The 25,870-nt window shown below is 36.4% G+C and overlaps 2 protein-coding genes across 2 annotated transcripts; one reads left to right on the top strand and one right to left on the bottom strand.

The window, feature by feature from the left end:
• Positions 1 to 2,379: 2,379 nt before the first annotated feature.
• Positions 2,380 to 19,571, bottom strand: LOC139150054 (transmembrane protein 62-like). Its single transcript, XM_070722204.1, has 15 exons — positions 19,297 to 19,571; positions 18,830 to 19,177; positions 17,170 to 17,281; positions 16,749 to 16,880; positions 16,523 to 16,568; positions 14,944 to 15,091; positions 14,303 to 14,427; positions 13,701 to 13,823; positions 13,080 to 13,235; positions 11,717 to 11,876; positions 11,145 to 11,255; positions 10,308 to 10,392; positions 9,767 to 9,880; positions 7,617 to 7,735; positions 2,380 to 7,128 (listed from the first exon to the last, which is right to left on the bottom strand). Exons 2-15 carry the CDS (start codon positions 19,067 to 19,069, stop codon positions 6,796 to 6,798), a joined length of 2,004 nt encoding a protein of 667 aa, XP_070578305.1. The 5' UTR covers positions 19,070 to 19,177; positions 19,297 to 19,571; the 3' UTR covers positions 2,380 to 6,795.
• Positions 19,572 to 19,591: 20 nt separating this feature from the next.
• LOC139150055 (protein FAM177A1-like) lies at positions 19,592 to 25,165 on the top strand. Its single transcript, XM_070722205.1, has 5 exons — positions 19,592 to 19,968; positions 21,310 to 21,468; positions 22,058 to 22,124; positions 22,678 to 22,775; positions 23,189 to 25,165. The coding sequence occupies exons 1-5, from the start codon at positions 19,876 to 19,878 to the stop codon at positions 23,318 to 23,320; spliced, it is 549 nt and encodes a 182-aa protein (XP_070578306.1). The 5' UTR covers positions 19,592 to 19,875; the 3' UTR covers positions 23,321 to 25,165.
• The last annotated feature ends 705 nt before the right edge of the window (positions 25,166 to 25,870 follow it).

Genomic DNA, 25,870 nt, shown 5'->3' with positions numbered 1-25,870 from the left:
TGTAATGGGGCAGGAGCTACAACTGTTGATAATTTGTTCAATATTTCTATGCAATGTATCAAACACAGTTTCTTGGTGTCTCTCTACAGCATGCTGAAAAACACAATATTCAGTTTGTCAACAAAGCCTGTTTGTCTAAATATTGGTGATAATTGAATGATGCAAATGTATGGTACACGTAGGCTGTGTTGGCAAGCTGAATACTGGACAGCTCAACATGCTGTAGTGTGTAGAACAAGAATGCAATTGTATAAACTGAACAAAAATATTGTCAAAATAAAACCTTAATACAACTACTGCCCTGCTACTACATACTGGCAGTGACAGTGATACACGTAGCTCTGACTCTGATGTAGTTTAAGAAGAGTTTCGGTCATAGGACACTCAATTGACAGTGAAACATACATCTTCTTGTACACAAGATCCAGCCAGAGAGCAACACATAGAAGACTAGGGGACTAACAGTTACCATGGATTTTTGAATTCTGGCATATGAGAACAATCAAATATTAGAGAAAAAAGATAGGGTAACCATATGTACGATAAAAAGTCAGTTTTTCTAAAATCACTTAAAATCAATATATAAAACCATTCATTTCAAGTTCCTTCAGTGAATGGAATTTTCACATCTCATTGTACCAATAACACACAAGTAAAACTTTGAACAGTAAAGACTTTAATTTAAATAGAAAAATGTGTGACTAAATGGAATCTTTATTTTTTATCAAATTTGCCATTATTACACCCAAAATTTCTGAGATTAAAACATTAATTTCATGGAATATTTCAACCTTCCAGTATTGTCAATTTTGTAAAACATTTTATAAGTGGCATCTAAGTTGTATATGTCTTGTACTTTTGAGAAAAAAATTTTTCGGTAGGTCACTGTGCTCATTTTTTCACAATTTGGTTAAAATGTAGCTAGGAATACACAATTTTGATACTCTCTCATGACTGTCATTTTGTGTGCTTTTCTGCTGGTGCCATTGAACTGGCCAGAGTTGGATAAACTCAAGTCGGCTTAGACTGAGAAATCCAAAAAGTTCACTAATGCATTTAAAAGGAATCAATTCAAGAACTTGCCCTAGGTATATGGCTCTACAACCTGCTGATAAGAGGTAGTGTTGAACATCTGCGTGCAGAACAACACATTACATATTTTTTTTACTCTGTGTGCATTCCTAATAAATATGCGGCTATATGGTAATTGGGGGGGGGGGGACTTGAAAATTTTTGAGGGTATTGAGGGGGGGGGGGTTCTGAATAAAAATAAGATTTCAATCGCGATTCCTTCAGCCCCCCCCTCCCCACCATTTTTCTGAACGCTGCCTTAACAATATCATCAGTGTATAACACATGTATTGCAGTATTTTTACCTCATATTTGGTATGTATATAAATACCAAAAAGAGCTTATATGGTAAGTCGGTGGCGTCTGTATGTCTGTGTGTATATATGTATGTCTGTCACACGCTAAAGTTCCCAAACCGCCACATCTACCATCCCAGTATTTGGTGTACAGGTAGACCCAGGGGTTGAGATGTGACATTGTTCAAATGAACATGTCATTGTCAAAAATATGCAAATGAGGTAAGAAAAAGGGGAAATCCTGCAAATGTGCAGGAGTGGTGGCATTAACTGAAACAGCCCAATCTGAGTCAGAGCTTCAATGATCTCCAACCTATTTGTATGCAGTGTACCTATAGTATTATGTGTAGGAGTGGTGGCAGTTACTGAAACAGATTATGAGTCATTTCCTGTCATTGTTCATGAACTGTTACATATTAGTAGACCTGCTCAAACTAAGAGGGACTGTGTAACATTCCTCTGCTATGCATGTTGCTAAAGTTGACCTTCAGTACCTAAAGTTTCAGACCTTCTTTACTTTTGTCATTCTTGTTTTCCTGGTTTAAATATTTCTTGAACTGATTCAAAACAAATATGAGCACACTGTCCTTGACGGTATTTTTTTACATTTTCTGGTTGTGGATATGTGAAGGTAAATGACTGTTGTGTTGTGTATTTCAATCATATTTTTCTATTGTTTATTATAAGGATGTAAGGAAATTTTAAGGTGGTTGTGGTGCTAATTCTAACTGTTGACATTACAATAGGCCTGTACGGATTTTACTATTTTTGACTAATGCTTTAGGTGTGAAAATAATGTGTTTGTAGCTCTGTGCCGATACGTGTGTTATTTAACTGTAAGTTGCAATGCGTAGCGCCGTAGTATTTTCTAATTTCAAGCATTTAAGAGCACAGAGATATGCTGATAGAACAATTTAAAGGTGCTTTATTTGCAAACTCTATGAGTTTAAATATTATGTAATTGTGGCTGTGTTTTGCATTTTGAAAAAAATAATTTATATCAATTACAATGTTACATTAACAGAGATCTGTGTTTTATTGAACAATAAGCTGCAAATACATAGCGTTTTCTGATTTCAAGCTTTACAGAGCACAGAGCTCCATGCAGATAATATACATTTGTTGATAAAATATTGTGCTTTTAGCAGCATATCTTCAATAAATGTAGCAGGTCTAAGAGAAATGTCTTTGCCTTTGTGCATTTGTAATAAAGTCTGTATTTTTTTTCTGTTTTTCCCCTCCAGATATGATATCACAGAGAAATGCAGTATACAAGCGTACACTCCACCAACAAACAAAGAAATCCTGGAATACTGAGAAATTACCAGCGAGAAACTGTCATCCCACTTCCAAACCAATTCAAAATTGCTTCTGATTCACTGGTTGCAAAAATTGTTTGCAGTTGACAAGCAACATAGAGGTCGAAAGCATCTACAGCCAAAGGCCAAAAGGCTTGAAAGCAAGTACAATGCATTGCTTATTATTAAGTACAGTAAGTCATGACACCGTAATGCATCTACACTCCTGCATAACATTGAAGCATTTCTCAGTGACACATTTACCTGGCCTTTTCTCTAATATACAAAGACATATGCTGATTTGCAGCCAACATCATTTTCTGCACCAGTAGAAGTTGGATTATCTTCAACCCCACCTTTGCCTACCTTACCAACATATGAAGAAGTGGTGCAGATTGACATGCCACCACCTGCGTATAATGACATTATTCCTCCCATTGAAACCTCATTTCTGATCCAAACCGTCACTGTCTGAGAAGTGGTGCAAGTTTATTGAAATGCCCAAGTAAAGCACAGCTCAAAGAATTGAAGAGAAAAGCTGGAGTTCAAGCAAGCAGAGTGAAAAAAAAACTAAGCAAGATTACTGATGAAAGGAATTCTTATCGTCAAGCCGTCAGTGTCAGAGTTCAAGATGCTTTGAGAGAGAGAGAGATACCGCTTTGGTAAAAGTAAGTGAGATGAGCACATTTGTACAGAAGTCTGTTGCTGATTTAGGAGAATTGGAGGAAATGAAGCAACAATGTGGCACACTATAGTGTGTCACATTTTAACCAAAGGGAGAGATGAAAGTTAGGAAGAAGCAAAGAGACAAGGAAAATGCAACCATGACCCTGTTGGATGAATCTATCAAAAACCAGGCTGAAAGTCAAAGTACCAAGAAAATAACTGAAAAATTAAGGGAAGTAGAAAAAGAAGAAATCGCTATCTTCAAAAGTGTCACAGGAAGAAAAAGAGACGTCACGATTGAAACAGCGTATAGCAGAGGCTGAAATGAATATTGAGCACGATAGGGAGGCAGCAACTGTTCTCCTAGAAGGGATTGTAAACGAATGTACTAGTCAGCTAATAGAAAGAGAAGATGAGCTTCAAAAAAGAATCAAGGAACTGACAAATTTGGAAACACGGGGAAAGTGAGGGGCATACAAAACAGAAATAAGACTTGTGTACTATCACTTACTCACTCTAGGTGTTAGTGCCAATCAAACTGAACCGGTCGTGAGGACAGTTTTGAAGCATTTATCATCAATTGAAACCAAAGAACTCAAACTTCCAAAACGGTCTACAGCTCAGCGAATGAAAAGTTAGGCAGGACAGTTAGCTACTTTACGTGGCCTGGTAGAATGGTCCAAAAGAGCTGATAAAAGTGTTGCTTACATGACTGACAAGACAATAAAGGGGCACCTTGAATTTATTTCACATAAGCTTGTCTTGTCCCCTAATAATGAAGACCGGGAGAAGGGCTCTCGTACAGTTTTCACACTTGGACTCAGACCAATGGCTGGAGGAAAAGCAGATGACACAATCAATAACAGAACAAGAGAGACTTGGGACACAGATGGGGTTACAAAATGTAGAGGAGACATACAGCATTACCAACATAAAGGCCAGAATGTCTGATAGGGCTGCAACTGAAATGAAGATGACTAAGTTGTTGTGCGAGATGAAAACTGAGGAACTTGAGCGGCTACTACCACAGTGGAATGACATAAGTCAAGAAGAAAAAGATGAGAAGATAAAGGTACTTGCATTCACCTGTGGTGCACACAAGTTGACCAATATGGCAGAGGCAATTGTGAACAAAGCCTCAGCACAGTTCCTCTACAGTCAGGATGATGGACAAGTCCAGTTCAGAGGAATGTATGGAGCAAAGAGACATATTTATGAGACTGACAAGTTACTTTGTGAACAGAGCCACAAAGAATATGCAAAGGGCACGGATTTCAGAGCATTTTGCCTTGCAGAAGATGTTCACCAGTAGTCAGGGGCACAGCTATTCAAACCAATCATAGGATCACACTATTTGATCTTCTTCCATAATATGATCTTCTTCCATAATAGTATACCAACCTATGTGGGTAGAGAATTTATTCAGCTGTATCTCATCGACCTACAGGATGTTAAGGGACATTGGAACAGACTTGAAGCAAGTGTGTATGAAGGGTACAGTAAATCACTTTTTTAATTTGGGGAAATGGAGATTTTAAGCCAAATTACAAAATTGCGAGATTTGGCCTATTTTTTTTATTCTTCCCGAAGTCACACGTGTCTAATTTTTTCTGTATAATTTTAATGTATTACTTTACAATATGAAATAATAATGGTAAATTAGTGTTTAGTGTCTTTTTTTATTAGTGTCAAACTTTGCATTTTGTCAGATTTCAAAATGTCCTCATGGGCCTCCCTGATATTATTGATTATTCTAATATACCAGAATTCAAAAATCCCTATGGAAAGTATAACAATAGCTACAATTTTTCTGATCATACAATATTACAAATACATTGTGTTATTACATCATTATCACATTGTCTTCACTCTAGGAGCTTCATCATCTTTGGCAGTATTTTTGATATAAATTGACTTGTACATATTTGTGCATTTCATACCATTGATTGGTTTTCAAGTTGTCAAAGCTATTTCATCAAAGTTCATTTACACTGAGTGCCATAATAAGTTTACTTAAAATAAGAAATAAAACACCGTACAAATCTGAATTACCCAAGTACTCATAGTACTCATAAACACAGCCTTGTGTGTACTAACTGCAGTCTGTTGTAACAGAATGCAAGGTATCAAAATTTGAATGCCTGCTTTAAAAAATAGTGTCAATAGTATAGTGACACTGTGCTCCCATTCGATGAGAGCAGTAGAATGTTTGACACACAAAATATGAAAGCCATCAGGCGTGAAGTTTCAAAGATGAAGACGCATGTACTTGGGCAAGACTTGAAATATTTAGCCAAGAAAATGAATGTGGAAATTGCACAATCAAGTAGTTTCTTCAAATGAAATCATCCCGGACAGGTCATCCAAGAAGGAGCAATTTCTTTAAAAAAATTATTTATCAACGATGACAAAACTGCCCCACAATATTAATGTCATCTTAATTTGAATAATTTCCTTACATCACCCCTGAGGTCCTGTACAAGAAATTTCAACGTCATCTGGTATGCAGTTTTCCAGAAGATTTTTAATCATTTTCTCATTTTTATACTCGTTTGCATATTTTTGACTCCAGTACAAGACATGTGTCCTACATCTCTTTAAACCTTCAAACCATATATCAAAGTAATAGGTCTAGTGGTTTTCAAGTCTTTTAAGTGGACAGACATACACACATATGTGATGTACATACAAACATACGTACTTTCACACATACATACATGTACATGTATACATACATGCAATGTACTTAAGTACATAAATACATACATACATACATACATACATACATACATACATACATACATGAGTACATACCTACATACATACATACATACATACATACATACATAAGTACAGATGACCGATGATATGTGGTCCCATAAGCTCCTATTGCCATAAATATTTATACAGCAAATGGGTACTTTAAATGTTCAATTCTCTGCATACATGGTTCAAAAATATAAAACTAAATTAATTCTTTACGGCAATTAACTTGAAGAAATTGCAACCGAAATGGCTTACATTAGAACTTACAAGTACGTGTCCATGAAGTAAAAGTCATGATGCACTGGCCATTACGCCAGCTTTGAAAGACTTCAATCAAGTAAAACATCAAGCTCAAAATTTCTGTGCATGTGTACTATTACCAACAAAGACATACACTCTATAATAACAGACATAAGAACTGATGAGACTGATACACTACCACTTCTACAACAGGAGCATTTTTATCAACATACACATCTAAGCACCTTATTGCAGAAACACCGGCTGTCTTTTCTGAGTTGCATTTACACAGACTGTGTGTATTCCTTGTACTTGTAGACTACTATTCTATCTTTTACACGATACAAAAGAGCAATCTCAACAACTTTGTTGTGCTTTCGTTGACACTGACATGATACTTTTCTTTATGGAAACCACAAGTTCCAACCATCCTTTCAGCAGCTTTTTGCACACAGCTATCACAGCCTGGCTGCTTGCCTTTTCCTGCGGCAATAGTAAGTCACATACAATGCAAAATACACCACCACCATCATCAGTGCTGTCCACAAGTACTTTGGTGACAGAAATAGAGCCATCGTGCCATACCCTCGGTAGAGAAAACGACTGTAGCCGATCTGCCGTTTCAGAGCAAACACAAAAAACAGCTGACTGATGAGAAATTTCAGCCACCAAGATGACCTCTGAAGGACCTTCCTCTGGCACTTGATCAGTGAGAGTTGATTGCACAGCGGGAAAAACAGCTCAACTTGTAATGCCAGATGAAATATAAACGGAACAAGAAAGTGCATCATCTGAAACAGAAGAAGTGAAGATATTAAATCTTATGAGAAGAGATCTTGAAAAATAGAAAAAACTCATAAGCATACAGTTTTCAACAGAAGTTGTAGAGATATTTCCAGGTTCAGAGTGCCATATTGTATGACAGGTAACTGCGATTATTTTGGTCAACACATTCTGACAAATGATTTTGTATACGAAATAATAACTGTCATGTTTGGCAAAAAAAATTTCAAATATCAACCAAACCTACAGCAGTAAAACCAAGTACATCTTGAATATTTCTGAACAAATCATTAATTGCCACAACACATCACAACTAATGGTGGAAAGAGATTTTGTTTTCCCCCATTCTATCATCTGCAGGTCGAACAGTATGACAACTGTGTACTCTAAACTACATCATGTCTTTCCAAATGCCAAAATAGCTAACAAACTCTGATTCTTAGCCATTTCATTCTGTCTCTCTGCTACCATATGGTGCAATGTCATGGGCACTTACATCATAGGTTGCCTCTTTGTAAGTAATAGGGTCTGGTAGGATGGAGCCATTTATGTACGCACCATAGAGGAACACAAATCCCACATAGCCATCCACCAGTTCACCGATGAACCACGGACCTATCGGAAATCAAACATACCCAAAACAAAATAACACATCAGAATGCTACATGACATAGGGAAATATGTGGATTCACACACAGGGAACACCACTGTGAAGTGTGATGGGGCAAGAAAAGCCACTTTGGAATAGATCCAGCTCTCTGTAAGTCTAAGGCAGCAATTAATATCTCTAATTGATAATATTAATTTTTGACAGATTCTGGAGCTCCTGGGATCTATGATTTTAATGAAATATTACATAACGAATGTAAGACAATGCCATCATGACTTGTTTGGGAAAAGAGGACAACTGCATTTTAATGGGGAATTTTGAAAAGATTTTTAAACATAGGGCCAAAGTCCCTGAAGCTACTATAGACATGGATACAAAATTAAGTATTTCCTGAAAAACAAGCAACCCAACAGTTGACAGAGCTCTGCTGTGTATGTAGAGAATAACTTTTTGTGACACTTGTATTGATGAAGAAGGTGGGTATCTTTGATAGCTCATTTCAGGATGGCCTGACCTAAAATGGCAAAAGCTGCAAAAATACAAAATTGATGATTTCATCATAATTTCAATATATTACATTAAGATAAAGCCTAGGAACCTATATACCAAATATCAAAGCTATCAGATGAGTAACTTTTGAGAAACAAATATTTTGATCAAAAATGGCAAAAATTGACCCAAAAATACAAAAATTGAAGATTTCATCAAATGTCAATATATCACACTAAGACAACCCCTAGGAACCTGTATACCAAATATCAAAGGCATCAGACAAGTAGTTTTTGAGAAACACATTTTTTGACCAAAAATGGCAAAAATTGCACCAAAAATACAAAATTGCAGATTTCATCATATATTCAATGTATCATATTTAGTTCATCTGTAGAAACCTGTATACCAAATATCAAAGCTGTCAGACAAGCGGTTTTGATGAAATAAAGTTTTGACCAAAAATGACAAAAAAATTCTTTAAAAATACAGATTTGCATATTTCATCACAATTTGAACAAATCTAAGTTGGGTTATCCCTAGGGACCTGTATACCAAATAACAAAGCTGTCTGACCAGCGGTTATGAAGAAGAAGATTTTTTACCAAAAACGCCTTTTTTGGCGCTAATTTGCATATTTTCAACAATATCAAAAAATTAAAAAAATAGTTTCTCAAAATCATATTTTTCATCTACACAACAAATATCAAATCAGTAAGTACTGCGGTTCTCAAGATATTTGAGTGGATGGACGCCTCACAAACGGACATACATACATACATACATACATACATACAGACTGACGACGGACGCCGGACGGATACCCATCCCAATAGCTTCTATAGACTATAGTCTATAGTAGCTAAAAAAAAACTACATGTTATAAAACAATTTCTGACAACTCTACAGATTTCTGGCTAAAGTTTCATAGTGAGTGACTGATATGAAACACATAGAATACAAAGTCATGAACCTATTGATATAAAGAAACTGAGGTAATAATTGCCCACCTGCATAAAGCAGCTGAAATTCCAAAGGTACATATCCAATGGGGATGCACCAATAATTTCTGACTTTGGATTTGCTGAGATCAGCTGTGACTTTGTTAAAATTTGAAACAGGTCAGGACAGGCACTATTTTGCTAGAGCAGGCAACTTTTTTACCTGCTAAGATGCCTCCTCTCTTATTTCCGACAAAGTTCCTCCACTATGTACAGTTATCTGAAGCTACAAAGTTTTGATTGAAATTTTGATTATTCAAACAGGGAGATATTCCAGCATGGTAAATAATAAAACGCTGAGATGAAAATATAAAAAGATAGCTTCCCAGTATATGTTTGACTAGTCATTTCAAATTTTCATGTGCTGATACACTAAATATTCTTGTTGAACACTTATTGCAAGTTTTTTTTCAGTGTTTGATGAAAGACAACATCACCACCTTGTCATTCATTATGGTAAGAGCCACGCTATACCAGTATATGAAAAGGTTGCTGATTCATGGTTGCCAACTCATCATGGTTGCCAATTCATGGTTGCTCACTTACCTATTAGAATCAACAGTCCAAGAAGCATGATGATGATGAACAAGATGTTGATATGTGCAAGCCACAGCAGTCCTCGTAGCAGCGGTAGTTTTGCAAAAGGGATGCACAGAAAACCTGCCACATTTAAAACAAAGAACTTTTATTCATTCTTGACAAGCTATATACCAGTGTGTATTTTATGCACAAATTAACAATTTTTTATTCTTCTAAATGATATGTTTCATTTTGAATTGTTCCCTTGAATTGTCTGAGCATCTTTATCAACTTTTGGCATGAAATCATAAGCTTTCTGTCAAATTTTGGACAAATGGCAAAATAAAATATGCAAAACTAATCACAATTAACTTACAAGGTTGAAACAAGAAAACAAAAATATGTCATGACTCAATTTCTTATCAATAAAACAGTTATACCCTTTTCTTTCATTAATAAAAGCACTGGAAATATTTAAGTGGTATTTATGCAACTCCTAGGATTTATACTTATTTCGTAACAATGCACTTTAACTGAAACAACATGGTAGACTCAGCAGTACACTTACTGATTGTCGTTGGTCTTGTGAAGATCCTCAACAGTATGAGTGGTCCAAAAGTCAGAATGAATCCAATGGCAAAACACACTTTCAGCTGTCAAAAAAATGCAACAGAAACATAATTCAGTTTTTTTTTTCCCGTTGGGGTTACAGTTCAAAACTGCCAGACCAAAAAAGTAGGTGAATACATGTTCGATATCTGATTAACTTGCAGATTAAACTACCGTTTGCAAGTTCTATTTCATTTTTACATGTCATTAGTTTATCAACACGTTTGCCAGAATATGTAAATTTTTGTACTATCAAAACTACACTGAGCTAAAGGTAGTGGTTTTGAAGGTGAATCTCTCACGTTTTGTCAGATAATAATGAGACTTGCAAAACAACTAAACTTTATGGAAAAAGGATTAAATACAAGGTTACTGATATTTCTGATGAAATCAGGGTAGGTGAAGGAGCATTGAAGAATCAGTTGACAGTGTTGCTCCTACTTTGGCTGATTAGGAATTATTTTCATAAAAATATCACTGATTCAGTCTCAAACTCTTTACTATGTAATCATGCTTTCATTGCTTCATTACACTGATTAAATTCATTGAAAACAAACATTATTTTTTGCTGTTATTCGATCAAATATACTGAAGTTACAAATTTTTGATATTAGCTGGCAGAGGTTGAATGCTAAGGAAATGGCGATATACCATAACGCCATCAAACAATCTCTGGAGATACGAAGTGCAATCTCAAAATGTTGATTTGAGCATTAATACCTACACTCCCCAAATATGCAAGATTACAGTTTACCATGCATAATCAGAATGTTACATTATGTATTAAAGTACCAACCATCTTTTCAATATCTGTCATAAGAATGACTGAAGAGACAAGGCTCTGGTTTGGACGACTTCCATCCAATGAAAACAGTTGACTCTGAGATGATTTGTGGCCCATCACATCCTAAAATCAAGTATAAAAAAGTAAGCATTTTATCAGGGTGGAACATGCACATGTACCAGATAGAATACACAGTGATATTGATTTACATGGCAGTGGACAACTTCTCATTGCTTCACAAAAGCCTTATTCATAGAGCCAGATGGCTCATTGGAAAGAGTTCCCATGGAGGCAGGATGGTTTCTGTTGAGTGATGACTTCGATGTCAGTTGTACATTAGACTGCATCTACCTTTCAGATGTGGATGCATTATTAAAGTAAGGCAGCATATCATATAAATGAAAACTGCAGAATTTATCATTTCACTAAAACTCCTTACTTCAAACCAGAACCACCCAACAGCGACAAAGCAACTTTCAGCATAATTTGAGTTGTTCCCTGTGGCCTATAATGTCCCTGAAATTTCATTTGTGAATTGCTGTGGCAACAGGTCATGAAAATGTTGCATAGGTCATTAAAATCACCTGGGTTTGGATACTTATCCTGTGCAGTCCGTTCAAGTACAAAGATGGATTCCACTTCAGAACATACAACGGTCCCTTCACATGTTCTGCCTCTCCTAGCGGTTTGTCATCTATGAACACTTTTGCTGAACGCATCTCAGTGGATGAAAACACCAAGAACCTGAAACATTGGGCAATTTAAACACACTATTGTCTGAGAATTTCAATAAAACAGACATGGCAGTAAAACATGCAAGTCATTGTCTTCTGTTGCTGGTTCAGGGCTGAATGAAATTGGGGCACTGAAATGGCTGGCCGATTTTGTGTATCATAAACATTGAAGAAGAAGCTAGTGGCGATTCACAGTCTATCTTGAAGAATGATTTTAGTACTGTACAGTAATTGCATGCCATGAACAAAGCACAAGAGAGCTGATTCCTAAAACTTACATTTCCTTAATTTATTATAAAACCTGAATATTTCTCAACTTTAAACGAGTTTCTGAAAGTATGTGAACATAAATGGCAACATTGGTATTTTGTATGTTATCTGAAACAAAAATTTAAGATCAATGGATGCAACAACAAGCTGCAGCTTTAAAGACAAACGCAAAAAAGACACAAATCTGTCCAAATTTGTATCAAAACCAACAAAATGTTGCACACTCACAATGCTATATTTAGAAACAAACCTATAATTGTGAGCTGCACTATTTACACAAATACCGTACCAATAATTTACATGTGCTTCATCATGATTAATGTTATGGGTCTTTCTAAAAGGCAAGCATTGAAAATTTTTATGATGTAAAATTTTCTGTTACTGCTTAATTTTACACACTACCATCTTTAAATTAGCTAATTTGTACTGTAATAATCATTAGGAATAAAAATGTATAATATCTATCATAAAGAAATGTCACTGTTTTCATGATCAAGATGGTTGACCAAATATTTACATTTTCTATTTATCCATGCCATAAATAGACAACTGTGAGCCAATAAATAATGTACTGTATGACAATCCTTGATTTATGAGAGAAATTCAGACTGCATGTAATTAGATGACCTCAATTACTTGAAGTAACAATAATGTTGAATATATTTAGTTGCTAGTTCAAACAGTGACAAAAATATATACTGGCATTTATGGGCTGTCTGATAAGCTGAATATTATCAATTGAGACCCTGAATTTCCCCATAAATCATTCTCTTGATACTGTCTTGATATTGAATTTGATCACAACATACCAAATTTCCATATGTTAACATGTACCTCACATCACACGAACTCTATGAAAGAATTGAAGGGTCGTGTTTGGCAAAAAACATATCCGAAATGACTTTTTTCGCTGATGTTCAGAACTTGTAAAATGTTCTCACACCTGATGTGAGTGGCATGTTGCATTCTTGTCAAGGGCTCGTGTTTCGGCGCCAAATACCTCGCATTTTTAGGGTTGGTAATGAGAATTACAGGCCAGTGACCATAGGTGGCATCGACAAAAGATAGGAGGTCATGGTCGAATGCAAGGATACGAAATCTGAAACAGATAAGATTTACCCCACATTATTGCAACTCATAATGTAACAACAGAATAAATGCAATGAACAATGTCTGATGTGTGAATACACAGGTTCCTGTATTCCAATCTGTTAACCTACACATTTCACCTAGTTATAAATTATTTCATTCCTAGACTTCAACCATGCTCTCATTTTGCATTTATGTGGTCAAAACACATCTTTCCATTCAGCTTATTCTAAATATGCCATGTTGCACCCAGACGTATACAGCATGTCATACTCATTTGTCTGCTTACATCGTTAAGTGGCCACAAGTAACTTCAGTCACTGACTTACTTTTCAATATATGTTAGAAACTTGAAATTTCTTTCTTGGATTCAATCTTAAATAATCTACTGAGTCTGTCAATACATATGCTATCACAATATACTGCCATAAAGATTTTTCATCACATCAGAGCAGAGTATCTTATGAAATTTTACTTTCTGTTGTCTTTCCAGTCTACCAGTTCTAACTCCAGAGTTCCACTTCTCTGAATTATCGTCAAATCTGGCACATCACCGTAAATGTCATGTAAATGTCCACTTAAAAATGCAATACCATTCCTGAAATAAAAAGGAATAAAACTTAAGTGTCAGAATACAACTAGGCAGCCTCATTCAGCTGCACTGATAGCAGTGGAGGTTGTGACAAGTTGATAAGTGATGACCGTGACAGAAAATTTGTCACAAAAAGTTCCGTGAACAGATGTACCCCTTATCCTACCAAGTTCACATTTCACCATCAGGGTCAACATGTTGGTTAAAATCAGCAAAGCATAACAATTTACATGTGTTGCATTTTAACAAAAACCTGAGCATTTGAACGTTGGCCCCCTGAAACAGATATACTGTAGATAAATGATTTTTACTGCATGAACCTGCTGTAAGATACCAAACCAAATACTAGGTAAAAATACGTACAGGTTTTAGCTCAGTACGGCATTTTTACTGACTCAGCGGATGGGGAATTGGCAGGCCTGGCAGATAGGGGTACAAGTGGCATGTTTACCATATTCAGGAAGGAATTAGGCGTACTGTCTTACTTTGTAATTGTTGAGAGTCCAGGGTTTCTGCTCACTATGAAGGATGTTGGGTAATGACTGAAATAAATGGTGGAATTGCTAGCCCTTGTCTGATTGGTCAGATCTTCAACTGATTTCAGATCATTCTGGAGAAGTGTGGTTGAAAAAAAAAAACAGAAAAATAGCCCGTACAGAACTGTGCTGGGATGAATTTTGACACATGTTGTTTTGTCAATCAAGTGTATGACCTACAATGCACTTCAAAGTCAAATGAAAGTAACTTTGATGGTCATGAATGAATCTTATTGTGACAATAGCCGTAAATGTCCATGATATTTTGATTACTTTTGTTCTGTAAACAAATTATGTTCTCATAAAAACAAGTTACATTCTCATTCATTTCACTAACCTATTTTTAAATGTAAAGTATTTGCCTCACCAACATACCATATTGTGTAATGTATGCAAAGTTAATAAATGAATTCTGGTCCAAATTAAAATTCAGATGTCTAACAATGATGATGGACGTCAACCACTTACAGTATGTAGACAAGGTGAACACTAGGCATTTCAAAAGATTTTGGGAGTGGAACAAAAATCTGCATTTTCCGAACAGAACAAAAACAATTAGGAGAATAACATGAAAATTTACTGAAGCTTACCTTATCAAGTACTCCGAAGAAGTTAAATGGTAGTTTAGGAGCCGGCATTGGTAAAGCACCAACATAGATGAATGAGTAGGTACCAAATGAGAAATTTTGACTGTGAACAAAGTTAGTTTCCCCTTTTTTTCCAAGGTAAGAGTATTTCCTGTTGACAAAAGACAAACATGTGGTCAAGCTTTTGGCAGAATCACATCCATTTCATTGGCGTGGTGGAATGCATGTACCCCTAGCAATGGAGTGTCCACAAAATTATTGAAATATCCTGAAAAAACTTCAAGAACATTGATTTTCAAGCCCTAGGATCCAGCGTTATCATATAATTCAATGACCTGAATTCACTGCTATTCAATTTTCAATAACGTTTCAGTGCAAACAGTCCAGTTGGATGCAAGGAAAATATAATTGTATAATGCATATGGGCCTGTGTTTGACGACACCTCCAAGCAATTCCACTACAGCAGCCACAGGCAGGCAAGACTGGAGAGGCAGCCAACCAACAAACAAGCAGTTTATTTTGACCAAAAGAATTTTACATGTAAACAACAAGTAACTTTAAATCATTCTGAAGGTACTGTATAATCTTTTGCAAAATGAGTACTTTGGGGAAAGCTTTTTTAAATCCATTTTGCAAGAAATGTCTCGGTTTGAATTTCAAGTATACTATGTCTATATCTTGAAATCATAACTCTGGCACGATTTTCAACACCCTGGAAAGAGATCATAGGAAGTTTTAAGGGGACGCTGCACCCTAGACAGGGTATTTTGCTCAAAATTCACTTTTTTGCAAATATAAATTCAATTTTAATTAATTTCTTAACCCAAGATTAAAATATTGGTTGGGTTGACAAGCTAAAGTCAAGCAGTCGTAAGTTGCATAATAAAGGAGTGCTAATTTATGCAAATGTATGCAAATCACCCGATTTGCTGGCTTGTTTCTTCTCCCAATTTTAAAATTTCCAAAGAATTTAACTCCACTCTGGCCAGGTCAAATTTTCTGAAATTTTCACATTATGTTTTTTAAATGCTATATATAACAAAACAACTATTTTGTCAGGCAATAAAGTTCTTATATTTTGAATAAGAGGCATTTTAATTTTGCTAATCATGATTTTAATCACTTTTTTTGAATGTCAGTCTTTCAACCCATGCCATTTTAGAATGAGGATAGATAATGCAAAATAAAATAGTTGTTTTTTTCTACATATACTCTTCTTTCCGGTGAAATATTACATTTCATAAAATAGAGTTAAGTTTTTGACTTAAATTAATTATCATTAATGACAAAATTGAGGTTTTCTACCCAAAATATACATCCACTTCATCCTTTGAGTAAACTACTGCTATCATACTAATCTTAAGAGTCTCTGCTTTTTCAAAATATTTAGTATGAGGGGGTTTCCTTATCATCTTTGATGAGAAATATTGCTTTTGAAAAAACTGTGTTGGCAACTTGCAGCTCCACCTTAAATGTAGATTATGAGTGTCATATTATTAGTTGGTTTAATCATAGACAGTAGCACAGAAGTCTTCATTCTATAATTATGTTTACTGCCTGTAAAAGTAATGTAATCATTACCTGTAAAAATTCTTTTCACTGTCTGCTGATGGTACATTGAAGATATCTGGGTAAACACAAAAAAATACAATTCTATCAAAGGAGAAGTTATTTGCCAGAGATAGGTACAAGTGATATTTATTTGCAGGTGATACAAATATAGCGTTCAATTCATTCCATTAATGATCATTTAATATTATCATTCATCATATCATTAGTATCCTTATTTGCATAACAATACCATTACCATGGTTACCCCTGATATCCAACCATAAAGTCTTTTTCAACACTCCACTGTCTTCAAGGCACTTCTTGTACATCTCCCATTCCATTTCATTTTGAGACGATCGCTTTCCATGGAGTGCATCAGTCAAATCACCTGGTGACGTGAAAGCAAGACGTGGAAATTCACTGATTGACCAAGACTTGACCTAATGAGATTTGGCACCTGCATTATGGTCAATTCTCAAAATAAAATACTCAAAAACAAGTGTTCATTTGGAAGTTGTTACGTGAAAATAATGCCTTCAAACCTCTACAACAATTACATCATTCAGGATACAAAAGGCTTTCAATGTTACATCAATTTCTGTTCGTCATAAAAATTGTTTCATCATGCCATGCAGAGCCAACTGAAGTTATTTTCAAATTGTGTACCAATTACTTACCTGTCACAAGTACCAGTGACGGTTGAATGATATCGACGTAACTGGAACAAAAATGCCAAAATTGGTGATATCTCTCCTTGCCATTGAATTCATTCAAATGGATATCTGATATCTGTAAGAGCAATGGAAAAAAACATGAGAAAACCAGAGACAAGGAAATAGGACTAAATCCTTACACCATACAGTAGTCCTTTCTAATACATATGCACACGGGAGCCAAGATAGCAGCTAATTAGGGGTGTTGTTCAATAAAATTCTACGTTATTTTATGATACCCATGCATTATTAATTACTCTCTCAAGATGAGTAAAGCTTCATATTATTATTATTCATTCATGTATTCTTGTGCTGATCTTCATTTAAAGGGATAAAACCTCACATTTGATAACATGTTCGTGAATTCTGTTCTAGAAAATAAATCACATTTCTCATCTTTCCCCAAAGTGTGATAAAATATAGCGATATTTCGAGCAGTGTTAGGGGCCATAGAAAATAAAAACTTATGCATGGTAAATGCAATTTCTGTGTTTTGGGGGAGGGGAGGGGGTTTGGCTGTATTTCGATTACCGTGCCCAAAAATCACACTACATGTTTTTATATTGCAACATCCGGGCCGCTACACGTTTTTATGTATCACAAAATATCGCCAATTGTTTGGCGTGCACCAGGCATTGTCAAGTTGGCGGTGAACAAAGATTGATTTCAGAAGTGGTATGCCCGGGAGTGGTAGTGTATGTGTGATTTCATAGCGAAAATAATTACTGATTGGTACAGAATGAGGCTTGGTTTGATTTTCACACTTCCAAACTTTTGTTTAGGGGAGGGGGTGGGGGGTTGAGGCCAAACGCACTTAGTTGCGTTTACAGTGCGCATGTTTTAATTATCCACGGTCCCTTATTGTTGACAGATGAAATTTAGCTGCAATAATTGTAGCATTGGTGGGCTAGACCGTGCGGCTTGCGCAATGCCTATCGCGCAAGCTGCACAACAGAAGCCCAAGCTACACCAAGGCCACAATTATTGCAGCTGAAATTCAGCTGTTCATACCATCGGAGGATGCTTACTATAAACAGAGTACTGTATAAGAAGGGATGAAATCTAATCATTTCAAGATGATATGGAGAACAGAACAAGAAAGTGAATCTACATCTCATGGAAAAAAACTGCTATCAAAAGGAACCGCTATTGCTCCAAGAAATCTCATCCAAGATTCATGTTCTCATTAATTACTTGTTTGATTGCATTCTTTTGAAGTAAATGTATTTAAAAATCAGGAAATTATGAGATTTCAACACTGTTTCACCAATATGTTGCCAAAGCAGGCCTTGTTTGCATACAGGGAAACAGAAAGCTAAGAACAAAATAAATACACAGTAACTTGGAATTCATTAATTGTAATTTGGCACCACAGAGAGTAATAAATCTGATGACGATGACGATGATGATGATGATGATGATGATAATGATTATAATGATGGTGGTGGTGATGGTTGTAATAACAATCAGTAATTTAATTGGTAGGAGGCACGAGGTTCAAAGGTTGTTTTACCAAAGCACATGTCTGAAGCAGATATCACAGCTATCCAAGGCTTGTTTTGCAGAGACACAACACACTAATGATGCTTTTGAGGGCAAAGAAGCTGATGATGTTGCTACAAACCTGTATGAACCACCATAAATTATCGGGAGACGACCCAGGGTATGGAGGCTTGTGGTCTTTTGGGTGGCCAATTCTCGTTTCACTTCCTGATTCTTCTGGTTTGGTGAAATACCTCCATGCCGCGATGCAACCACAAACAGCACCAACAGCCGCCAACAGAAGGAAACCTATACATATCTGACGCCTTCTCCGCATAGCTGCTTGATTTGCGGGACTTTCGTCGATCTCAAATGTCTCCATGGCAACAAAAGGCGAATACAAGATGATGAATAGCCTTTCCTTTCTTTTCTGTCATTGCTCTCAGTGATGGTGCATACATTCACCTGGGAGATCAGTCTCAGTGGATTTCTGTACGTACAATGTTAGAAAGGAAAGTATATATTCATTTCATTTTATCATTTCGCTCAAAATGATACACAACATATAATTTGGATATTTACAAATTATGTGAACATTACAATACTTACATTTACTACCTGTACAGGCTGTACTACCAATCATTCGCCGTTGAAGGAAGTTCACATGACTCACTTCTGCAATGCTGGGTATTGTGCCCTAACTTTGGTTAATTATGGTAGATATTCTACGCGAGGCTCTCCGTTAACGTGTTTAAGCCTGTGTCTGAGCTTCATCGCTCGATAATGACATAATTAGATGCGTAATGTCTGTCAAGAGAAGCCCCACGTTCATCCAGGTAATGTTTTGATTGTGCTAGTGAAGATCCTTGCTAAATGGCGCCACCAACGGAGGTTATGAAGGCTGAACCAACACTGAACCAACAATCTTTAGGGGATACCATAATTTTCGCATCAATAAGTGAACGCACACACGTCTTATTACATCATCAAAATTTGCATATACGAAAGATTAGGATAGAGAATAATTATTTATTACTAAAATAAGTGTTACTTGCGGTGATTTCTGTCAGCACTTTACCAAAATAGGCTGAAAATGAGAAGCTGTACGTCCCTCCTCTCCCGTGCAATGTCCTACTTACAAAGTGACGTCATCACTAACAGTTCACAGTGAAGGCAAAGCAGTCAGAAATGCCTAACATGGCGACTCAAATGGATGGCGACAGTACAGAAGAGAATGCAGTTTTACCTGAAAGTATCATTTTACAAGAAGGAACGGATCAGGTAAGTTCACTAATCAAACTCAAATGTTACAAATACGCCCCTAGTCGCTAGGTGAACGAAAACGTAAGCAAACATTTCTCGTAAAGGGTGTTTGTCCTCAGACCATCGCAGAATGAGTCATTCGCGGCGATACTTGATTTGAGTTTTATTATTGTTTTGTAAACTCTTGAAACAAACGCTCCTGATGTGTAAATGGGGATAGAACGCGAGAATACGGTATTGCTGGCCTCTGGTCAAATAACAATGCAAAGCCTCAAAGTCGGTTATTGTGTTTAAAGTGGCTAAATTTTTAGTGCAGATCCGGATACTATATCCGTACAACACTACGTAATCTGTATCAGTGTATGCGTTGTATCCGCTTGTAGTCTCAAATGATCGTGATGCTATTGCTAACGAGTAGAATATTGTCAATTGTGTGATATGACCCTTAGAAAATCACATTGCATCTGCGAGGAATTTTGAGGATGTTTGTGTGAAGCATGGAGGTACATATGATTCTGAAACCATTTAGTCCATCGTAGTCCCTCCTGTGAGTCCATGAACATACCACGTTAATTTGGCGTTCTTCAGTGTAATCTCATCAGAACAGTACCATTGTCATGCACAGAGATGTGATAACAAGTGTTTTTAATGCATTGTTATGCGTGTGCACATGACAACATGCATTGTATAGTTGCAGAAATTGTAGTCTAGAATTTCTCTAGTGTTTCTAAATGCCAAAGAGATCCTAGACTTCAAAAACATCTCACAGGGGTTCTACACCAAGTAAAAAGAACAATGGTAATCAGTTTCCACCAGTTGCAAGGCTTTATGTATAAGAAAAGAATAAAAGACAAATCGGCCACTTGGAGAGTAGTCACCTAGTTTGGTTGGTCAATAGGGTTCTGAGAAAAGGAGTAGGGGAGGTCAACCAATCAGAATATATGATCTAGTCAATCTACTACTACATGATTTTTTTTAATTCGTGCAAAAAGTTACTATGCGTAAAAGATCTCAATGTCATGCATTTGCGTGATGTTTGATACCTTCCTCAAAGTTTACGTACATACAATGCTACTGTAACTACACAATAACAACGGCCAATCTATGTTTTCAGGGTGGACCAGTGCACACTGTTCTTTGAGTGTTACCTAATCACAAAATAAAAACCATATTTCTAATTAATATGTGTCACAGTATATGCTGATAAAGGATTTTACATTTCACAAGAAAGTGAGTGCGATCACATCTTGGCTGACCTTCCCTAGTGGCAGACCTTACAACTGGCTGTCATCACTGGATACCTTTTAGAATATCAATCGGGTGCAAACGTCTTTGTATGTTTTGTGCTTCTGCCATCAGACGAAACCAACACGTGAGTTTGAAACAATCCAGTTAGAGGAAGGGAAAAAGAAGAAAGTGCCAAGGAGAATATTGCACTTCAGTGATGGTACCTTAGAAGAGTACAGCACAGATGAGGAGGAGGAAGAGGAAACACCCTCAGAACCACCAGTGGATCCGGTAAATAAATATACAGAGTAGTCTCATGGATTCCATCAATTTTCAAGTGCATTTGAAAATCAAATCCAATATAAACATTCACATGTCTGATCAACTTGCAATTAGTGACGTGATGTACTAAAAACCTGTCACGTGTCCAATCATTTTGGAGGGTCTATGGTCCAATGCATTTTGTGACCATTTTCCCGACCATTCATTTTAAATTTGCTAACACTATGGTAATAGTGATATCACTTGGCTGTTTGGTTTATAATCTCACCAGCAGAGCTGTTATACACACTGCAATACATTATATGTAGCAAAACCTGTAAATAACCGCTGTTTGATATTTCTTCTTGTGTAACTGTAGACGTGAGTGATATATACAGTGTTATAGTAGTGTTGTAGTGTTAAACAGGATATATTTGATCTATAGATGCTCATGTACAGTAGGTTTTCCCGTTGACAGTATAGAAGCAGTATGTTGTTTGCTGTATAGCACAAGGTTTTAAAAGGCTCAGGTCCACTAGAATCTAATTCAGTAAAACATTAGGAAAGAAAAGTTACAATGTGAAATGAAATAGTACTCTCTAATCTTGTTTCAACACAGAAAACACTGACGTGGATGCCTTATATTTGGTACCACACTGTGTCAGCTGCCATGGGAACTTTGGCAGGTAAGCTTATGGAGGCAATACTTTGTTGACCATTGAACAGTCTGTGTGCATTATACATTGAGAAAGTACTGTCATTGTCATACATGTAATATTAAAAGTAAGAAGGGTGTTTTTGCGATTGATTTAATTAACATGTATTTAATTACATAATTAACCGGTCTTTACACATCCATCGCATTGAATTTGACAAATGAACTGATTGAGATGGTGATGTAGACAGAAGCAAAACACTGTTCTCAGTGGTCCTTCCTGAAAGGTAAAATGCAACATGGTTTCAGGTCACCTGTCAATCCACGAGTTCCAGGCTTCTACAAAGGGAGATTTTTAGGGATGGGACACCCCTCTGTTTTTGAAGCAATCTATTTATACGTTAATAACTCTACAAAAATATTTCCACAACAAAAATATACCTAAATCTGTATTGTTATGCAAATTGACCCCCTTGTGTTTTGCACAGCTGTGGAGAACACCGAGTTCAGGCACGTGGAGGGACCGTGGTTCAGGATAGGTTGTTGGCTTTACAGATGATGCCTCATGTGTTTTTTGTTGACAGTGTGCGACTATCTTGGTGAGAAGTTAGCGTGGTTCTTTGGCATCACCACACCTAAGTACCAGTATGCAATAGATGAATACTACAGAAATCTCAAAGAGGTAACAAAAATAGAACTTTGTCAAACTTTCATATTTTAGTGTGTAGTTGTAACTCCAGTTGTTCTTGAATAGTGGGTCAGTTGTTGTCGCATGGTGAGGGAAGCAAGCTGAATGTAAGAATCAGGAATTAAAATGTCAAGGTAATAAGGATTTTCATCTATCTGTCACGGTAGCAGCTCCCCTGACAATGTCATGGAACATATAAAAATACTCAGAAAAAAAACTTTTGCAGCATCAAGCTCCACACACAAGCTTAAATATATGAGTTTATGTAGGCAGACAGGCTGCTTCAACTGCATCACAGGGCCTAAAAGTAATTTTCTGATGATACGAAACAGTGAAAAGACATTCAAACAAAAACACTTTCATTTGTTTTTTTACACATGTGTATTTGTGTCATGCTTTTCTGATAGGAGGAGGAAGAAGCAGCACAAGCCAAGAGAGAATGGGAAGAAGAGCATAGTAGACTTGAAGCAGAGGCTGCAGAAGAGTTAGACAGAGCTGAGGGTGGTGGCGCCACGGATGAAGTCAATGTGCCTGCATAAATCTCATGTATTATGCCAATAATTATTGTCCCAGCATTCCTTCAACAGAGTTCTATTCTAATTTATCTCAAAAGCAACCAAAATACTCAACCTGTGTCTTTTGTTTCATTCAACTTAACTTTGCAGTCACTCAAACCACTCCTTGTTGTATTTGGGACTTTTTGGGATTCCAGTTACATTGAAACTTTCTCAGATATTTTTGAAAGATAACAAACAGTTTAATTTTAAGCTGAGATGTAAATATCTATATTTTTAACTTATTTTGTCAAATTGCAATATGTATCTGGTGATAATTTATCCATGTCATCGAGCCCATTCCCTGAACATAGGAACATCCTGCCATGGTTTTATGTTTGTTTTGCCATTCAACTTGATCAAGCATCAGTGTAGTGTGCATGTCACTGTGTGTCAGTTTGATATGCTACACATGTTCAGTGATACTGTAAAACACGTCTTTTCAGCCAGCATCTTTGTTTTTACCATATTTGGCTAAGTCTGTAAATTTGCTAATGTAAGATGCTCCTAATTTAAACTTTTCCCAATATTTACTATGGTCATGTCTTTTTGGCTGATAATAAAAAACTGCTGATTGTAATGAAACCAGAAAATGCTAAAAAAGGATGCAGTTTATTCAAAGTGTTTTACAGTAAATTCATCAATGCCATTGCCATGCAATGATGTGAAAAAAAAGGCAAAAAGTGTTGAATACTTTGAAAGTTCAGAGGAAAAGTAATGCTGACATTGCCAGAATTTGTGTTAACATAATTTTACTTCACTATACAAAGCAACGACAAGCAAAACTGTTTATAGTATTTGTGAATGTAGACTGAAAGATCCGTCGCTCGAGGAAGCTCCCTACATTCCCCTCCTCTTAAGGGGAGGCGTAGAGAGCGCCCTCAAGTGACGGATCTTCCAATCTGTTGTGAATGTGATTCTTAGCATTTGTGAACGTGATTCTCTGTAAAGGATGGTACCAGCAAGCACTATTGTTGGAACATGTTTGCCATCACTTCCACTATTTCTTTTTTTGGCTGTGGTTTGGAAGGGGAGAGTTATTTTTAATCTAACTTCAAGATGTACTTCTTTGTTGTTCCAATATTTAAACCATGAATGTATTACTGCTTGAAATACTGTATGCAGTTCAGAAATTTGCTTAAAAGTTATTTGACTTTCCTGTGACAAAAATAATCCTTTCAAAATGTTGATGTGCTCAGCAACTAAATGATGCTTATGTCCAACAACATGAAGATGTACACGGTGTTTGTAAATAATATATTGTCTTACATTTACTTTTGGTGTTTGTGTACTGTAGAGTCAGACCAAGTTTTCAGCATAAACACAGGCTGTATACATTGTTAGGATGATTTATACATCTATAGTACCTCAATTACCACGAATGAAGGTCTAGTTGAGGTGTAGAATACAATAGGGTACAACCATATTGATGGCACAGGGTGTCACAACCAAGGCATTACACAAATCTGTTTTTATGAAATCGCTTCAATATATGTACATGGAAATAGGGAGAAAAGTTGCTGTTTTGGGTGACTTGTCATTGTTTAGGCAAAGGAACTCTCACTAGTCAAGTTCAAGGATTTTTGACTTCAAGAAGTGTCTTTCTCTGATTCGTACGATTGCAGGCTGTTCATTATACTTCAGTATGTTCTATTCCCAGATTTCTTTATTTGAAATCAGAATGACAATCTTTCAGCAACATTTGTACATGTAACACTGCTTGGGAATCTTCAGCATATATGATTATGGTTTTGTTTTAGTCACTTCAGTATTCTGTTGAGTTCTTTTGATATGTTTTGTAAATACTTAATAAAAGGCATGTTCAAACAGGGTATCGTCTCCAGTGTCTTACAGTATGAAAGGGCCGAATCCAAGTTAAAGTGCATGCACTTCTGTAAGGTTGTCTTCTAGATGAATGACCATCACTGGAAATTTCCGACTGTGTTGTACAAATGGCTACCACAGTATTGAACAAACATCTGTTGGTCACATCACAGGGTACAGCAGTCAGTCCCCTGAGTGGGGGAGGGGTGGGGTTCTTTGTGCAACGGTTGATTTTATTTATTTTGACTGTGATATTTCAAAGGAAGATTTCAACTCTAAACTGTCTGGCTGCTTTCTTTATTACTATTAGTAATTTTATTAATTTTGATTGTTCGACTCTAATATTTAAAATAAAAATTTCGACTCAAACCATCTGACTGTTTTCTTTATTACCTACAAGTCCTTATCTCATCTCAAACCTATGTACATACCGCTCCACAAACATTGCCAACTTGCTAATCGGCTGTCAGTATCAGCAGATTAATTGGTGAAGTCAACACCACAGGTGTCCCACACAGTAAAATAAGACTTATTTTACTAAGTCTGTGACCGCTGTGGTGTTGACTTAATTAATCCGCTGATAGGGACAGACAGCCGATTAGCAAGTTGGCAGTGTTTGCGCTTCAATTTGAGTAGTGTGTACACGGGTTGGAGAGGAGCTAAGAACTTGCAGGTAATAAAGAAAAGTAGTCAGACGATTTAGAGTTGAAA

Source organism: Ptychodera flava, chromosome 14 (genome assembly GCF_041260155.1).
Source record: "Ptychodera flava strain L36383 chromosome 14, AS_Pfla_20210202, whole genome shotgun sequence".
Taxonomy (NCBI): domain Eukaryota; kingdom Metazoa; phylum Hemichordata; class Enteropneusta; family Ptychoderidae; genus Ptychodera; species Ptychodera flava.
This window is presented reverse-complemented; position numbering and strand designations above follow the sequence as displayed.